The following is a 14,793-nucleotide window of genomic DNA, read 5'->3' on the forward strand; positions in this document are numbered from 1 at the left end:
ACAATTGGCCCAGCGTCATCAGTGTTCATCGCGCACTAGCGACTCCTGTGGCGGGCCGGGCGCAGTGCACGCTGGTGTACGGTGTAGAGGTCGACCGATTTAACCGGAATGGCCGATTAATTAGGGCTGATTTCAGGTTTTCATAACAATCGGAAATCTGTATTTTTGGGTGCCGATTTGCCTATTTTTTTTTACAACTGTATTTAATATTTTATTTAACTTGGCAAGTCAGTTAAGAACACATTCTTATTTTCAATGATGGCCTAGAAACGGTGGGTTAACTGCCTCGTTCAGGGGCAGAACGACGGATTTTCACATTGTCAGCTCGGGGGATCCAATCTTGCAACCTTACAGTTAACTAGTCCAACGCAATAACGACCTGCCTCTCTCCCGTTGCACTCCACAAGGAGACTGCCTGTTACGCAAATGCAGTAAGTCATGGTAAGTTGCTAGCTAGCATTAAACTTATCTTATAAAGAACAATCAATCATAATCACTAGTTAACTACACATGGTTCATGATATTACTAGATATTATCTAGCGTGTCCTGCGTTACATATAATCTGACTGAGCATACAAGCATACAAGTATCTAAGTATCTGACTGAGCGGTGGTAGGCAGAAGCAGGCGCGTAAACATTCATTCAAACAGCACTCTCGTGCGTTTTGCCAGCAGCTCTTCGTTGTGCATCAAGCATTGCGCTGTTTATGACTTCAAGCCTATCAACTCCCGAGATGAGGCTGGTGTAACCGAAGTGAAATGGCTGGCTAATTAGCGCGCGCTAATAGCGTTTCAAACTTCTCTCGCTCTGAGCCTTGGGGTGGTTGTTTCCCTTGCTCTGCATGGGTAACCCTGCTTCGATGTGGTGGCTGTTGTCATTGTGTAGCTGGTTCGAGCCCAGGGAGGAGCGAGGAGAGGAACGGAAGCTATACTGTTACACTGGCAATACTAAAGTGACTATAAGAACATCCAATAGTCAATGGATAATTAAATACAAATGGTATAGAGGGAAATAGTCCTATAATTCCTATAATAACTACAACCTAAAACTTCTTACCTGGGAATATTGAACATATGAATAACATATGTTCTCATGCTCTGAGCAAGGAACTGAAACTTGAGCTTTCTTACAAAGCACATATTGCACTTTTACTTTCTTCTCCAACACTTTGTTTTTGCATTATTTAAACCAAATTGAACATGTTTCATTATTTACTTGAGGCTAAATTGATTTTATTGATGTATTATATTAAGTTAAAATAAGTGTTCATTCAGTATTGTTGTAATTGTCAATATTACAAATAAATAAAATTAAAATATAAATCGGCCGATTTTAATCGGTATCGGCCTTTTGGGTCCTTCAATAATCGGTATCGGCATTGAAAAATCATAATCGGTCGACCTCTAGTACGGTGTTTCCTCCGACACATTGGTGCGGCTGGCTTTCGGGTTGGATGTGCATTGTGTCAAGAAGCAGTGCGGCTTGGTTGGGTTGTGTTTCGGAGGACGCATGGCTTTCGACCTTCGCCTCTCCCGAGTCCGTACGGGAGTTGCAGCAATGAGACAAGACAATAACTACTACCAATTGGATACCACGAAAAAGGGGTAAAATATATTTTTTAAATAATTAAAAAAATGTATCTGGTAGATCAGATAGGATTGTCTGTCAGGTATAGCGTTTAATAGCGGGAACCGGGTTACCGAGATTTGCTGCGAAAACCAACTCCTGTTTCCCGTGAGAAATAACTGCGAGAAACCAGTCAATGATCAGCATTACGTGAAATTGAACTGTTAAATTATATCCAATGCCTTCTCTGCTCTATCTGCATGATCACTCAACACTCAGGGTGGGCGGCATCTCAGTATGGTGCACAGTTCACAATGCATGCATCATCTCATCAGCTGGTAACTTTTTTCCTTCTGACAGGTATAGCCTATGCTACAGTAATATTAGGCCTAATACATCTGAATGATAGACTAATATAAATGTGTGTCTAATTTACACATTTCCATCTGGCTTTCGGGGCTTACCTTATTTTTTCATTGTGAAGATCATAAACAGTATCACTCGAATATTGTTACTTTAAATCAGTGTGCACACAAGCACTCTGTCTTTCTCCCTCTCCATCAATTGCATTCAAATTGCATTTAAAAATATAAATGCAACATGCAACAATTTCAATAAATTTACTGCGTTACAGTTCATATCAGGAAATGTCAATTGAAATAGATTCATTAGGCCCTAATCTATGGATTTCAAATGACTGGGAATACAAATATGCATCTGTTGGTCACAGGTACTCTACCTTAAAATAAAAGGTAGGGGCGTGGATAAGAAAACCAGTTAGTATCTGGTGTTACCACCATTTGCCTCATGCAGTGTGATACATCTTCTTCACATGGAGTTGATCAGGCTGTTGATTGTGGCCTGTGGAATGTTGTCCCACTCTTTTAATGGCTCGAACTAGAACAAACTGTCGCACACATCAATCCAGAGCATCCCAAACATGCTCAATTTGTGACATGTCTGGTGAGTATGCAGGCCATGGAAGAACTGGGACATTTTCAGCCTCCAGGAATTGTGTACAGATCTTTGTGACATGGGGTTGAGCATTATCATGCTAAAACATGGGGTAGTGGCTGTAGATGAATGGCACGACGATGGTCCTCAGTATCTTGTCACGGTATCTCTGCATTCAAATTGCCATTGATAAAATAGATAATGTGTTTGTTGGCCGTAGCTTATTCCTGCCCATATTCATAACCCCACCACCATGGGGCAATCTGTTCGCACCATTGACATCAGTCAACCGCTGGCCAACACAACGCCATACACGTTGATTAATCCGCGAAGAGCACGGTTCTCCAGCGTGCCAGTGGTCATCGAATGTGAAACATTTGCCCACTGAAGTCGGTTACGATCCCGAACTAAAGTCCGGTCAAGACCCTGGTGAGGACAAAGATCATGCAGATGAACCTCCTTGAGATGGTTTCTGACAGTTTGTGCAGAAAGTCTTTGGTTGTGCAAATCCACAGTTTCATCAGCTTTCTGGGTGGCTGGCCTCAGACAGTCCCGCAGGTGAAGAATCCGCATATAGCGGTCCTGGGCTGGCGTGGTTGCAAGTGGTGTGAGGTTGTGTTGCTGGTTGAACGTACTGCCAAATTCTCTAAAATGATGTTGGAGGCGTTTTTTTTAAGAGAAGTTAACATTCAGTTGTCTGGCAACAGCTCTGGTGGACATTCTTTTAGTCAGCATGCCAATTGCATGCACCCTCAACTTCAGACATCTTTGGCATTGTGGTGTGTGATAAAATGGCACACTTAGAGTGGCCTTTCATTGTCCCCAGCACAAGGAACACCTTTTTATGCTTATGCTTTAAATGTTGAGTTTATATATTTTTGTTCAGTTTAGATAATCCTGTTCAAGATTGTTGGAAAGTTCACTGTTTTCTTGCGCATTTACGCACCTGCTCTGCGCTGGCCCCTCTCCTCCTTAGCTCCTGCTAGGCTAGAATAGCTTGTTGGAAATTTGAGCGTTTCTTATACTAATAGACTATTCGAGGAGGGATGCAAGTTTGCTCTTGTTTGTTAAACGTTTAAATGAAGCAGCCAAAAGAGTTTGAAAGAAGAGAGAGAACGTGCGATGGCGAAAGGCTAAAGCAAGTAAGCTATTTATTCAGACCCATGAACATTCAATCCTCGTGGAAGAGAAGCCATCTGCATCTTTTTCTAGTCCTTTATTATTCAAGCATGTAATTACAATGAAGATGTAAGTCGCTCTGGATAAGAGCGTCTGCTAAATGACTTAAATGTAAATGTAAATAAGGACACGGAAACATATTTCATTTAACGGTTGAGAGCAAAGAAGGAATATAGGAACAATAGATGGAAAAGTGGGTAATACGCACAACATGGTTATTCCAGTCCATATAATACAGTATAATACAATACAGTAGGCCTACAGTAATAGTCTACACTCAAAAAGGTTACTGAAGCTTGTTTAATTTATTTTTCCCAAAGAGCATAGGCTACATCTATGGGCTTTTATGTTTTTCTGTTGTGCGGTATAGCTGTTATATGTAGCCTATTAGCGTTTCAATGGGTTGGTTCTGGTGGTGTGGAACCAAATCTGATGGTTGTCTGACTCTGCTGTATATAATTTGAGCTTTAGAATGGCACACGATTCTGTCCGATGGTTTTATATGCTTTAGAATGACACATCCGGTTTTTGCTGCAAATACCAGGGAGGAAAGTGATATATTTATTCTCTGGCTGAAACAATTTTAAAACACCGGGAAAATATTCAACCTGTAGTCAGATTGAATATGGAATCAATCATCTCGGCTCAATTCAATCTATTTCTATCTGCAATGTTCAGAACGTTTCACATCACTGAATTTACCACTTGTCTGTCTTTCTGTCCAGGTGACACACACGTACTGAAGGACCTGGGTCGTGCTCTGGTGCTGTACAGACGGACGGTCATGCCCTACGCCGCCTACGCCCGCAAACGCAAGGGCTCCAACGACGAGATGGAGGTGGCGCAGTACGCTGGCCTGGTGGGCCAGCTCTGTGCTGAGAGGATCCTGCTATACCGGGCGTAACCCACTGGGGGCGCCACCGCCACCCTGCACCTTGATCCGCTCATGTGTCTCTGTCTGTCCCGCTGTCTTTGTAAGTGCTTTCCACTGCTTCACTCTACAATAGCCTCACAAAGTTTAGCTCTACTACACATAGGCCGAACCAACACATTCAAGTATGTACCTGCTTTCAGAAAGAATTCACGCCCCTTCACTTTTTTCACATTCTGTTGTGTTACAGCCTGTATTTTAAATGGATTAAATTGAGATTGTGTTACTGGCCTAAACATAATACCCCAGAATTGAATTATGTTTTTAGAAATGTTTACAAATTAATTAAAAATGAAAGCTGAAATGTCTTGAGTATTCAACCCCTTTGTTATAGCAAGTCTAAATAAGTTTAGAAGTAGAAATGTGCATAACAAGTCACATACTAATTTGCATAGACTCTGTGTGCAATAATAGTGTTTAACACTAGAACCGCTGGGCCTGGAGGGACCAATTTTCAAGCTAATGAGCAGTCAGTCAGACTGCAACATTCTAACAGTATAATTAATACATTTCATATACAGTACGCTATCGCAAAAATAATAATTTTGGTTGCCTTTAAGAAGGCTTTGGGTTCAAAAAAACACAATAGCATTTTGATTAGTTTGTTACTGTAGGACAGTCAAGATCACTTTCGCAGCCAAAAAGCAAGCGGCGATCTACTGCTCAGAATTTTCTTAAAACATAACTTAAGACATTAACCTAATAAAAACAGTTGTGTAGGAATGAAGCCTGTGCAGTAGGTCTAGTACATTATCACAGCATATTGGCTATATGCCTGGCCTGCCAATATTGTTCTTCTCAGACCATATTATATTTAAAAACTCAAGCTTTGATAACAAAATAAATCAGTTGATGTAGCAAGGCACATCTGAGCATGAATTTAAATATATTTTTCAAATAATTCGCTTTTTTATTGTACCAAAAGTATGTGGACACCTGCTCATCGACCATCTCATTCCAAAATAATGGGGATTAATATGAAGTTGGTCCCCACTTTGCGGCTATAATAGCCTCCACTATTCAGGGAAGGCCTTCCACTAGATGTTGGAACATTGCTGTGAGGACTTTCTTACATTCAGCCACAAGAGAATTAGTGAGGTCGGGCACTGATGTTGGGTGGTTAGGACTGGCTCTCAGTCTGCGTTCCAATTCATCCCAAAGGTGTTCGATGGGGTTGAGGTCAGGACTCTGTGCAGGCCAGTCAAGTTCTTCCACACCGATCTCGACAAACCATTTCTGTATGGACCTTGCTTTGTGCATGGGGGCATTGTCATTCTGAAACAGGAACGGGCCTACCCCAAACTGTTGCCACAAAGTTGCCAGCACAGAATCGTTGAGAATGTCATTGTATGCCGTAGCGTTAGGATTTTTCTTCACTGGACCTAGGCGGACCATGAAAAACATTATTCCTCCACCAAACTTTAGTTGGCACTATGGATTTAGGCAGCTAATGTTCTCCTGGCATCCACAAAAATCCAGATTAATTTGTCAGACTGCCAGATGGTGAAGCGTGATTCATCACTCCAGAGAACGCGTTTCCACTGCTCCAGAGTCCAATAGCAGCGAGTTTTACCACTTCAGCCAACGCTTGTTATTGCGCATGGTGATCTTAGGCTTGTGTGGAAACCGTTCTTGTGCTGACGTTGCTTCCAGAGGCAGTTTGGAACTCAGTAGTGTTGCAACCAAGGACAGGCGATTTTTACGTGCTTCAGCACTCGGCGGTCCCGTTCTGTGAGCTTGTGTGGCCTACCATTTCACTGCTGAGCTTTTGTTGCTCCTAGATGTTTCCACTTCACAATAACAGCATTTACAGTTGACCAGGGACATAAATTTGATGAACTGACTTGTTGGAAAGGTGACATCCTATGACGGTGCCAGGTTGAAAGTCACTGAGCTCTTTAGTAAGGCCATTTTACTGTCAATGTTTATTTATGGAGAGCTGTGTGCTCGATTTTATACACTTGTCACCAACGGGTGTGGCTGAAATAGCCAAATCCACTAATTTGAAGGGGTGTCCACATACTTCTGTATATATAGTGTGCCTGCATCTAATTGTAATGGTGCTTTCAAGACTCTTGGAACTCTGAAAAAACAAGGCAAATCATGACGTCATTTAACTTCAAGTTGGAAAGTCGGCTCTAGAAAGTTGCCAGAGTTTCTGAGGTGTAAGACCAGTCGGATCCCTTATTTTTTATTATATATATATATTTATTTAGCAGTGGCTTCTTCCTTGCTGAGTGGCCTTTCAGGTTATGTTGATATAGGGCTTGTTTTACTGTGGATATAGATACTTTTGTACCTGTTTCCTCCAGCATCTTCACAAGGTCCTTTGCTGTTCTTGGATTGATTTGCACTTTTCGCACCAAAGTACGTTAATCTCTAGGAGACAGAACGTTGTCTCCTTCCTGAGCGGTATGACGGCTGCGTACTATTGTTTGTACAGATGAACGTCGTACCTTCAAGCGTTTAGAAATTGCTCCCAAGGATGAACCAGACTTGTGGAGTTCTACTATTTTTTTCTCTTGAGGTCTTGGTTGATTTATTTTTATTTTCCCATGATGTCAAGTAAAGAGGCACTGAGTTTGAAGGTAGGCCTTGAAATACATCCACAGGTACAATTTACTCAAATTATGTCAATTGGCCTATCAGAATCTTCTAAAGCCATTACATAATTTTCTGGAATTTTCCAAGCTGTTTAAAGGCACAGTCAACTTAGTGTATGTAAACTTCTGACCCACTGGAATTGTGATACAGTGAATTATAGGTGAAATAATCTGTCTGTAAACAATTGTTGGAAAAATTACTTGTAGATTACAAAGTACATGGCCTAACCGACTTGCCAAAACCATAGTTTGTTAACAAGAAATGTGTGGAGTGGTTGAAAAACGAGTTTTAATGACTCCAACTGTGTTTTTTTTAGGAGTTCCCAGTTGTCTTGAACATGGAATCAGTCTCAGTGGAGGGAGGGAGATAGCAGCAGAGGGTCCGCCTCTCACGGTCCCTCTTTCTTTGCATTCCTCCGATGAGACTGACCATTTAGAGGGGTCACAGTCTTCCACTTGATTGTGCCTCGGGCACAAATTCAAATTCCAGAAAAAGTTCAATACTCTGCGATATTAAAATAGACAACGAGCTGCTAATAATTACAAAACGCAGGGCTATCGATACACTTGACTACTCATTCAATGCAGCTGCAGTGCGAGTGGAAGTAGAGAGAAATGTGCTTTATGTTTTGTAATAGTGTTGAATTAAAACAGTGTTGACAGTGCTGAATAAAACTTCGACATGAACTCACTCATAAAAACAGCAGCTATTTGCTGTATTCTTTGACAGTATCTCTAATGGTAATGGTTTTAAAAGTTATAAAATCTTACCTAAGCTAGTATCAATCTTTGCTGTGGCTAGGGTCGTGGAAGCTGTAGGTAGGCACAGTGATTTGAGCTATCTGATTGGCCAGCGCAGTAGGCGCACTCGATTTAGCCACAGGTCTCCAGGTCTGCCGGGTAGGCAAAGTTTGTCTTTTCAGACAAATTCAATGATTCCAAATGGATACATTTTGCCTACCAGGTGCGCAAGGGCTTCTGAAAAAAAGAGGCATCTACCGCCAACAGCACACACAAAAAAAACACATGCCTCTGACTTTATCGTTGGCTCCTACAGAAATATTTGGTGATCGACTAACATGCTGACCAGACCGGACACGTCGGGTGCGCGGGCGTCGCAAAATACATTTAGAAATCCGGGTTATTCAATTATTGCACCCACATTGCTTGCATGCGCCAAAGAGCGTCTGCGATGCCAAGGGCTAAAATAGAACTCCTTTCTCTTTCTGACGCAGATCGCGCTGAAAGTCCTGCCTCTCCCATTTCCTCATTGGTTATTCCGACGTGGGTGATTGAAAGATGAACTTTGTTGCCGGTTGTCGTGGTAATACTATGAAAGTGATCACCATATAAGTTCAAAGATGAAAAACCCTGGAAGGAGGAGAGATGACTAGAAACAATTCGGTTGGCCGTTTTATGTGTGGATTAATTGTCGGAATAGAGGTCCTTGTGCATTACAGGTAAAATAACGACTCAATGTTTATATCCCATGACAAATTAGCTAGCAACAGCAAGCTAGCTAAATAGGACAAATTAACACATACAATTAATTATCTGTAAGGTCCCTCAGTCGAGCAGTGAATTTCAAACACAGTTTCAACCGCAAAGACCAGGGAGGTTTTCCAATGCCTCGCAAAGAGCACCTATTGGTAGATGATAGGGGGTGGGAGGAACCAGATATTGAATATCCCTTTAAACATGGTGAAGTTATTAATTACACTTTGGATGGTGTATCAATACACACAAAAATACAGGCCTCCTTCCTAACTTAGTTGTCGGAAAGGAAAGAAACCACTCAGGGATTTCACCATAAGGCGAATGGTGACTTAAACTACTTGTTTTAAAGACCTGTGATAGAAGACTGAGGATGGATCAGCAACGTAGTTTCTGCACAATACTAACCTAAATGAAGGAAGCCTGTACAGAATAAAAATAATCCAAAACATGCATTCTGTTTGCAATAAGGCACTAAAGTAAAACTGCAAAGAATGTGGCACAGAAATGTACTTTGTCCTGAGTACAAAGTGTCATGTTTGGAACAAATCCCACATCACTAACTAATTCATATTTCCAAGCATGGTGGTGGCTGCATCATGTTATGGTTATGCTTGTCATCGGCAAGGACTAGGGGGGGATAAAAAATAAATGGAATAGAGCTAAGCACAGGCACAATCCTAGAGGAAAACCTGGTTTAGTGTGCTTTTCAACAGACACTGGGAGACACTCACCTTTCATCAGGAAAATATCAAATCAAATTGTATTAGTCACATGCGCCGAATATTAAACATTAAATACAAGGTCAAACATACACTGGAGGTGCTTACCAAGACTACATTGAATATTTCTGAGTGGCTTAGTTACAGTTTTGACTTAAATTGTCTTGAAAACGGCTGTCTAGCAATGATCAACAACCAACTTGACAGAGCTTGAAGAATTTGAAAAATAATATGCAAATATTGTACAATCCAGTGTGCAAAGCTCTTAGACTTACCCAGAAATACTCACAACCTTAATAGCTGCCAAGGGTGATTCTAAACATGTATTGACTCGGGTGTGAATACTTATGTAAATGAGACATTTCTGTGTTTCATTTTCACTACATTTACAAAAATGTCTAAAAACATGTTTATACTTACTATACGTTATGGGTTGAGAGATGGATGGATGAGAGAGAAACATATTTAATCCATTTTGAATTCCAGCTGTAATGCAATAAAATGTGAAATAAATCTAAAAGTATGAATGCTTTCTGAAGGCATATTGCACTCACCTGGCGGCCTCGTCTATGATATTATATCTGAATCACGTTTGATAGATGTCAGTTTTATCCATAATACGCAAGGTTTCAGTTTAACAAAGTATGTTGTCTATTTAGTTGTGAACTATCAATCCAGTTGATTAAGACTCAGAAATCTTGGTTACAGGGAACATTAATGTCAGTGTAATTTTGATTTCATAATGTTTGACTTTCACCCCACGGAAAGCAGCAGTAGCCATCACCTTCACCCTAACCCAGCACAAGGCATGGTTCTCCTCTGTACTGATATGGGATCAGACTATTTACTGATCTAGAATCAGTGAAGTTGAGGAGAATCTGAAAGTTGCTGCTTCACTCTGAGGATTGGGCTCATACACGCCACACCCACAAACCACACTGAAATAAACATGATCTGGTTGTATTCCTGTGATGCAAACATTTGTGTGTGTGTGTGTGTGCTGTATGCTTGTTTGTCTGTCACTGATATTTATAGCTTTATTTGCTCTTTTATTATTGATACTATTATTTTGTTTCAAACAAATAAAGGGATGAAATATCCAAATACTTATTTATGTTTGTGGTTTTCTCTCTATGCAAATCATGTACAGGCCAGCCTGCAAGGAATCGTGAAAATGGGGTTTTAGAGGTATTTCCTTGAATGGGACGGACAGGCACATGCAGGAGGACAGGCGCATGCACACACACGATCCATTCCAAAGCGCACACAAGCACAAATACAGACTCTGTATAAAACTAACACACACAATGATGTGGTCGAGGCTTGTTTGAGTTGGGCAAGACGACAGGTGTCATATGTGAGCTGGCAGAACATGAATGCAATTGGCCCTCTGTGCTTCCAAAAGAGTGTCAACGGCAGGCAGCTCCAGAGCAGAGCCAGGCCAGACCCACGTCAACAGGCTAGCCTCCAGCTCTGAGCTAGGCGCTAAGCTAACACTGGGTCAGGCTTGTTTTCGTTAAGGCACATTAAAAAGAATTGCAATGGAAAATTACAAATAAGGTACCTCTTATTGGAAGAATCCAGATAGTCGCTCCCAGCATCGGCCCGTTTTCTTTTCTGTTAATTTTGTGCCTAATGAACACTACCTAAGTCTGCGCTATCCCACGATACACATGCAGGGCCAACGCACTCCGCCTGAAGGTCTAATCGAAGTGAACATTCAATTATAAGGCAGATGTGTTAAAGCCATTCCTAATGCTGGGACAGTTGGTCATTTCTGTTGTGCCTTTAACCGAGAGCAACGACTGTGTGGCCCTCCTATTAACCAAGGAGCTTCAGCTAGCCTTGGGTTAAACTAATACACACTCACAAACACATACACAAACACACACTCTTAGTACAGTTGTGTTTTAACCACAGACAGAGCTACAGCCAGCCTCGGGTTAGAGCAACACACAAAGAACAGTTGTGTTTTAACCACAGACTCTGGGAGTGAGTCAGTGAGTTTGACCCTGGACAGTATCTATCTGTCTAGCAGGCCTGCTCTGCTGTTTTCCAGAGGCTGTTTCTGCAGCCAAGTTTGAAAAGCAACCAGCTCACTGAAAGTAAAAGGAACAAACCTATCCTGGTTCCAGGTCTAATTGTGTTGTCTTGCCAACTTCTATGGCCATTGCAATGAAATGACTAAGGAGTTGTCAAGATGGCACAAACATATCTGGAACTAGGCTAGAACATACCCATCACTCTTGGGGGGGGGGGGGGGGGGGACACTTTCTTTAAGACTTGTCTATTTGTGTCCCAAATGGCACCCTATCCCTATAGTGCACTAATCTTGACCAGAGCTGTATGGTCAAAAGTAGTGCACTATAAAGGGATAAGGGTTCCATTTGGGAGACAGCCACAGAAATGGTTTAGAGTGACAGGCAAATTATCCAGGAAGAAAACACTGGCGCTGACTGGAGCTATATTGGATCAAGTGTTCCTCTCCCATATTAGCCACGCTTTTCCCCCGGACCTCAGTCGCACAATCGTCCATCCCCTGTGTGTGTGTGGTTTTTGGAGTAAAGGCAGTTTTTGTTATATTTGGACCACTTACATTTGATCCTGTCTTACCATAGGCTACACTATAGATATCCTCCTATAGATATAGGATCTATAAAATATATCTATAACTACCTGGGTCAATAACCTCAATTTGGATCTCATTTACATGCTACATTTTTATCACGTAACGAAATCGGTCCATTCGACAGACCTGGGACCTATTCCAAGTTTTTATTTATTTGATACTGTATGTCAGTGTTACATGGCTGCCTACTATTGTTTATTTCGCCATAGAATCAAAAAGACGATACCGAGCCAGTGTACCTTGTGTCGTAGTTTAGAATACGGGTTCACATCTTTTCAACATAAAAGTACATTTGAGTGGTCACAAGTGTCTGAGGTCAGAACTGAGATTGTAGGATACTGCGTCATCAACCAGTATGGTCCTATGACACGTGCGTCTACCCACAAACTGTACACAGTATGAAAGTCAACCTGGAAATTCCATGGAACATCTGAATAATCTGCTAAATAAAGGCTTTCTTTTCACTGTTTATGTTGCAAATGACACCCTTTTCTCTACATAGTGCATTACTTTTGACCAGAACGCAATACTTTTACATAGAGCCCTATGGGACCGAGTCAGAAGTAGTGCACTATATTGGGAATAGGGTGCCATTTGGGACGCATACACTGTCTTCCTGTTTGTTAATGGTATGTCTCTGTCACAATACTGTTTGATCTCTTTCTTTTTCTGTCCTCTGCGTTTATTTTTACTCTATTCAGACTTTTTACTCTATTCAGACTTGTCACTGACTGCGGGGACAGTGAGTGTGTGTGTTGTTTACTCTCTCTGGCCCTTGTGTAAATGGTAAAAGCTTGTAGCTTGTTTTGATTGGCCACATTAGGACACTATGAATGCACAAGTGTTTGTGTGTCTGTCTCAATGTTTGTGTGTGTGCCTGTGTATGCCTGCCTGTGCATTTGCACGTACACACATGTGCACGACTATGTGTATGTATTACAGTGTTTGTTCAATCTCGGCCTCTGTGGACGTGTTGTTCATGGTTGTAGCATGTTTGTACTGGCAACCCATGCCAGCCCCCAGCCACCCAGCGGAAGTTCCCAGGCCAGAGGAAGTGCTGGGCTCCTTTGTGAACAAGGCCCCCGGATTAAGCGTATCGCAGCCTAAATGCAGGCCCTTTCTGCTGAGGATTAACAGAGGGACAGAGGGGCGCCCACTCCCACTGGGTACTGTCACACAGATTCAACACACCACTACCAGCAGCCCCGGAGCCCGTGGACTACGGAGCTTGCTGCCTCTATCTCTCACTCCAGGGCACAGGACATGATGATTGGCCGTATTGTACAGAAAGAGACCGTGTTTAGTCAAAGTGATTACGGAAGCATGGCGAATGTGCTTTGACATGGTGGAGACTATATATGCAAAAGTATGTGGACACCCCTTCAAATTAGTGGATTCGTCAATTTCAGCCACACTCGTTGCTGACAGTTGTATAAAATCAAGCACAATCTCTATAACAAGTCAGTTCTTCAGATATCTGTCCCTGGTCAACTGTAAGTGCTGTTACTGTGAAGTGAAAGGTCTAGGAGCAATAACAGCTCAGCCACCTGAGTGGTAGGCCACACAAGCTCACAGAACAAGACCGCTGAAGATGCCTCTGGGAGCAACGTCAGCACAAGGACTGTTCGTCGGAAGCTTCATGAAATGGGTTTCCATGGCTGAGCAGGTTGAAGATCAACATGCGCAATGCCAAGCGTCGGCTGGAATGGTGTAAAGCTCGCCGCCAATGGACTCTGCAGCAGCGGAAACGCGTTCTCTGGAGTGATGAATCATGCTTTACCAGTCCGATGGACAAATCTGGGTTTGGTGGTTGCCATGAGAATTCTACCTGCTCCAATGCATAGTGCTAACTGTAGGAGGAATAATGATCTGGGGCTGTTTTTCATGGGTCGGGATAAGCCCCTTAGTTCCAGTGACGGGAAATCTTGACGCTACACCATACAGTGACATTCTAGACAATTCTGAGATCCCCAAAGATTGGAAAGCTGCCGCGGTCATCCCCCTCTTCAAAGGGGGAGACCGCTCTAGACCAAACTGCTACAGACCTATATCTATCCTACCCTGCCTTTCTAAGGTCTTCGAAAGCCAAGTTAACAAACAGATTTATGACACTTTCGAATCACCCCGTACCTTCTCCACTATGAAAACTAGTTTCAGAGCTGGTCATGGGTGTACCTCAGCCACGCTCAAGGTCCTAAATGATATCATAACCGCCATTGATGAGACATTACTGTGCAGCCGTATTCATCAACCTGGCCAAGGCTTTCGACTCTGTCAATCACCACAGATTCTACAGCCTTGGTTTCTCAAATGATTGCCTCGCCTGGTTCACCAACTACTTCTCTGATAGAGTTCAGTGTGTCAAATCGGAAGGCCTGTTGTCCGGACCTCTGGTAGTCTCTATGGGGGTGCCACAGGGTTCAATTCCCGGGCCGACTCTTCTCTGTATACATCAATGATGTCGCTCTTGCTGCTGGTGATTCTCTGATCCACCTCTACGCAGACGACACCATTCTATATACTTCTGGCCCTTCTTTGGACACTGTGTTAACAACCCTCCAGACGAACTTCAATGCCATACAACTCTCCTTCTGTGGCCTCCAACTGCTCTTAAATGCAAGTTAAACTAAATGCATGCTCTTCAACCGATCGCTGCCCGCACCCACCCACCCGTCCAGCATCACTACTCTGGACGGTTCTGACCTGGAATGTGT

The 14,793-nt window shown here is 42.5% G+C and overlaps 1 protein-coding gene across 1 annotated transcript in view; it reads left to right on the top strand.

Annotated features, from left to right (window-relative positions):
• The window catches only part of LOC115135373 (arginyl-tRNA--protein transferase 1), a 190,276-nt gene extending 179,716 nt beyond the window's left edge, over positions 1 to 10,560 (top strand). The window contains 1 exon segment of the mRNA XM_029670013.2: positions 4,426 to 10,560. Within this exon segment, the coding sequence (XP_029525873.2) occupies positions 4,426 to 4,604 (179 nt within the window). The 3' untranslated portion in view covers positions 4,605 to 10,560.
• The last annotated feature ends 4,233 nt before the right edge of the window (positions 10,561 to 14,793 follow it).

Source organism: Oncorhynchus nerka, linkage group LG10, assembly GCF_034236695.1.
Source record: "Oncorhynchus nerka isolate Pitt River linkage group LG10, Oner_Uvic_2.0, whole genome shotgun sequence".
NCBI lineage: Eukaryota > Metazoa > Chordata > Actinopteri > Salmoniformes > Salmonidae > Oncorhynchus > Oncorhynchus nerka.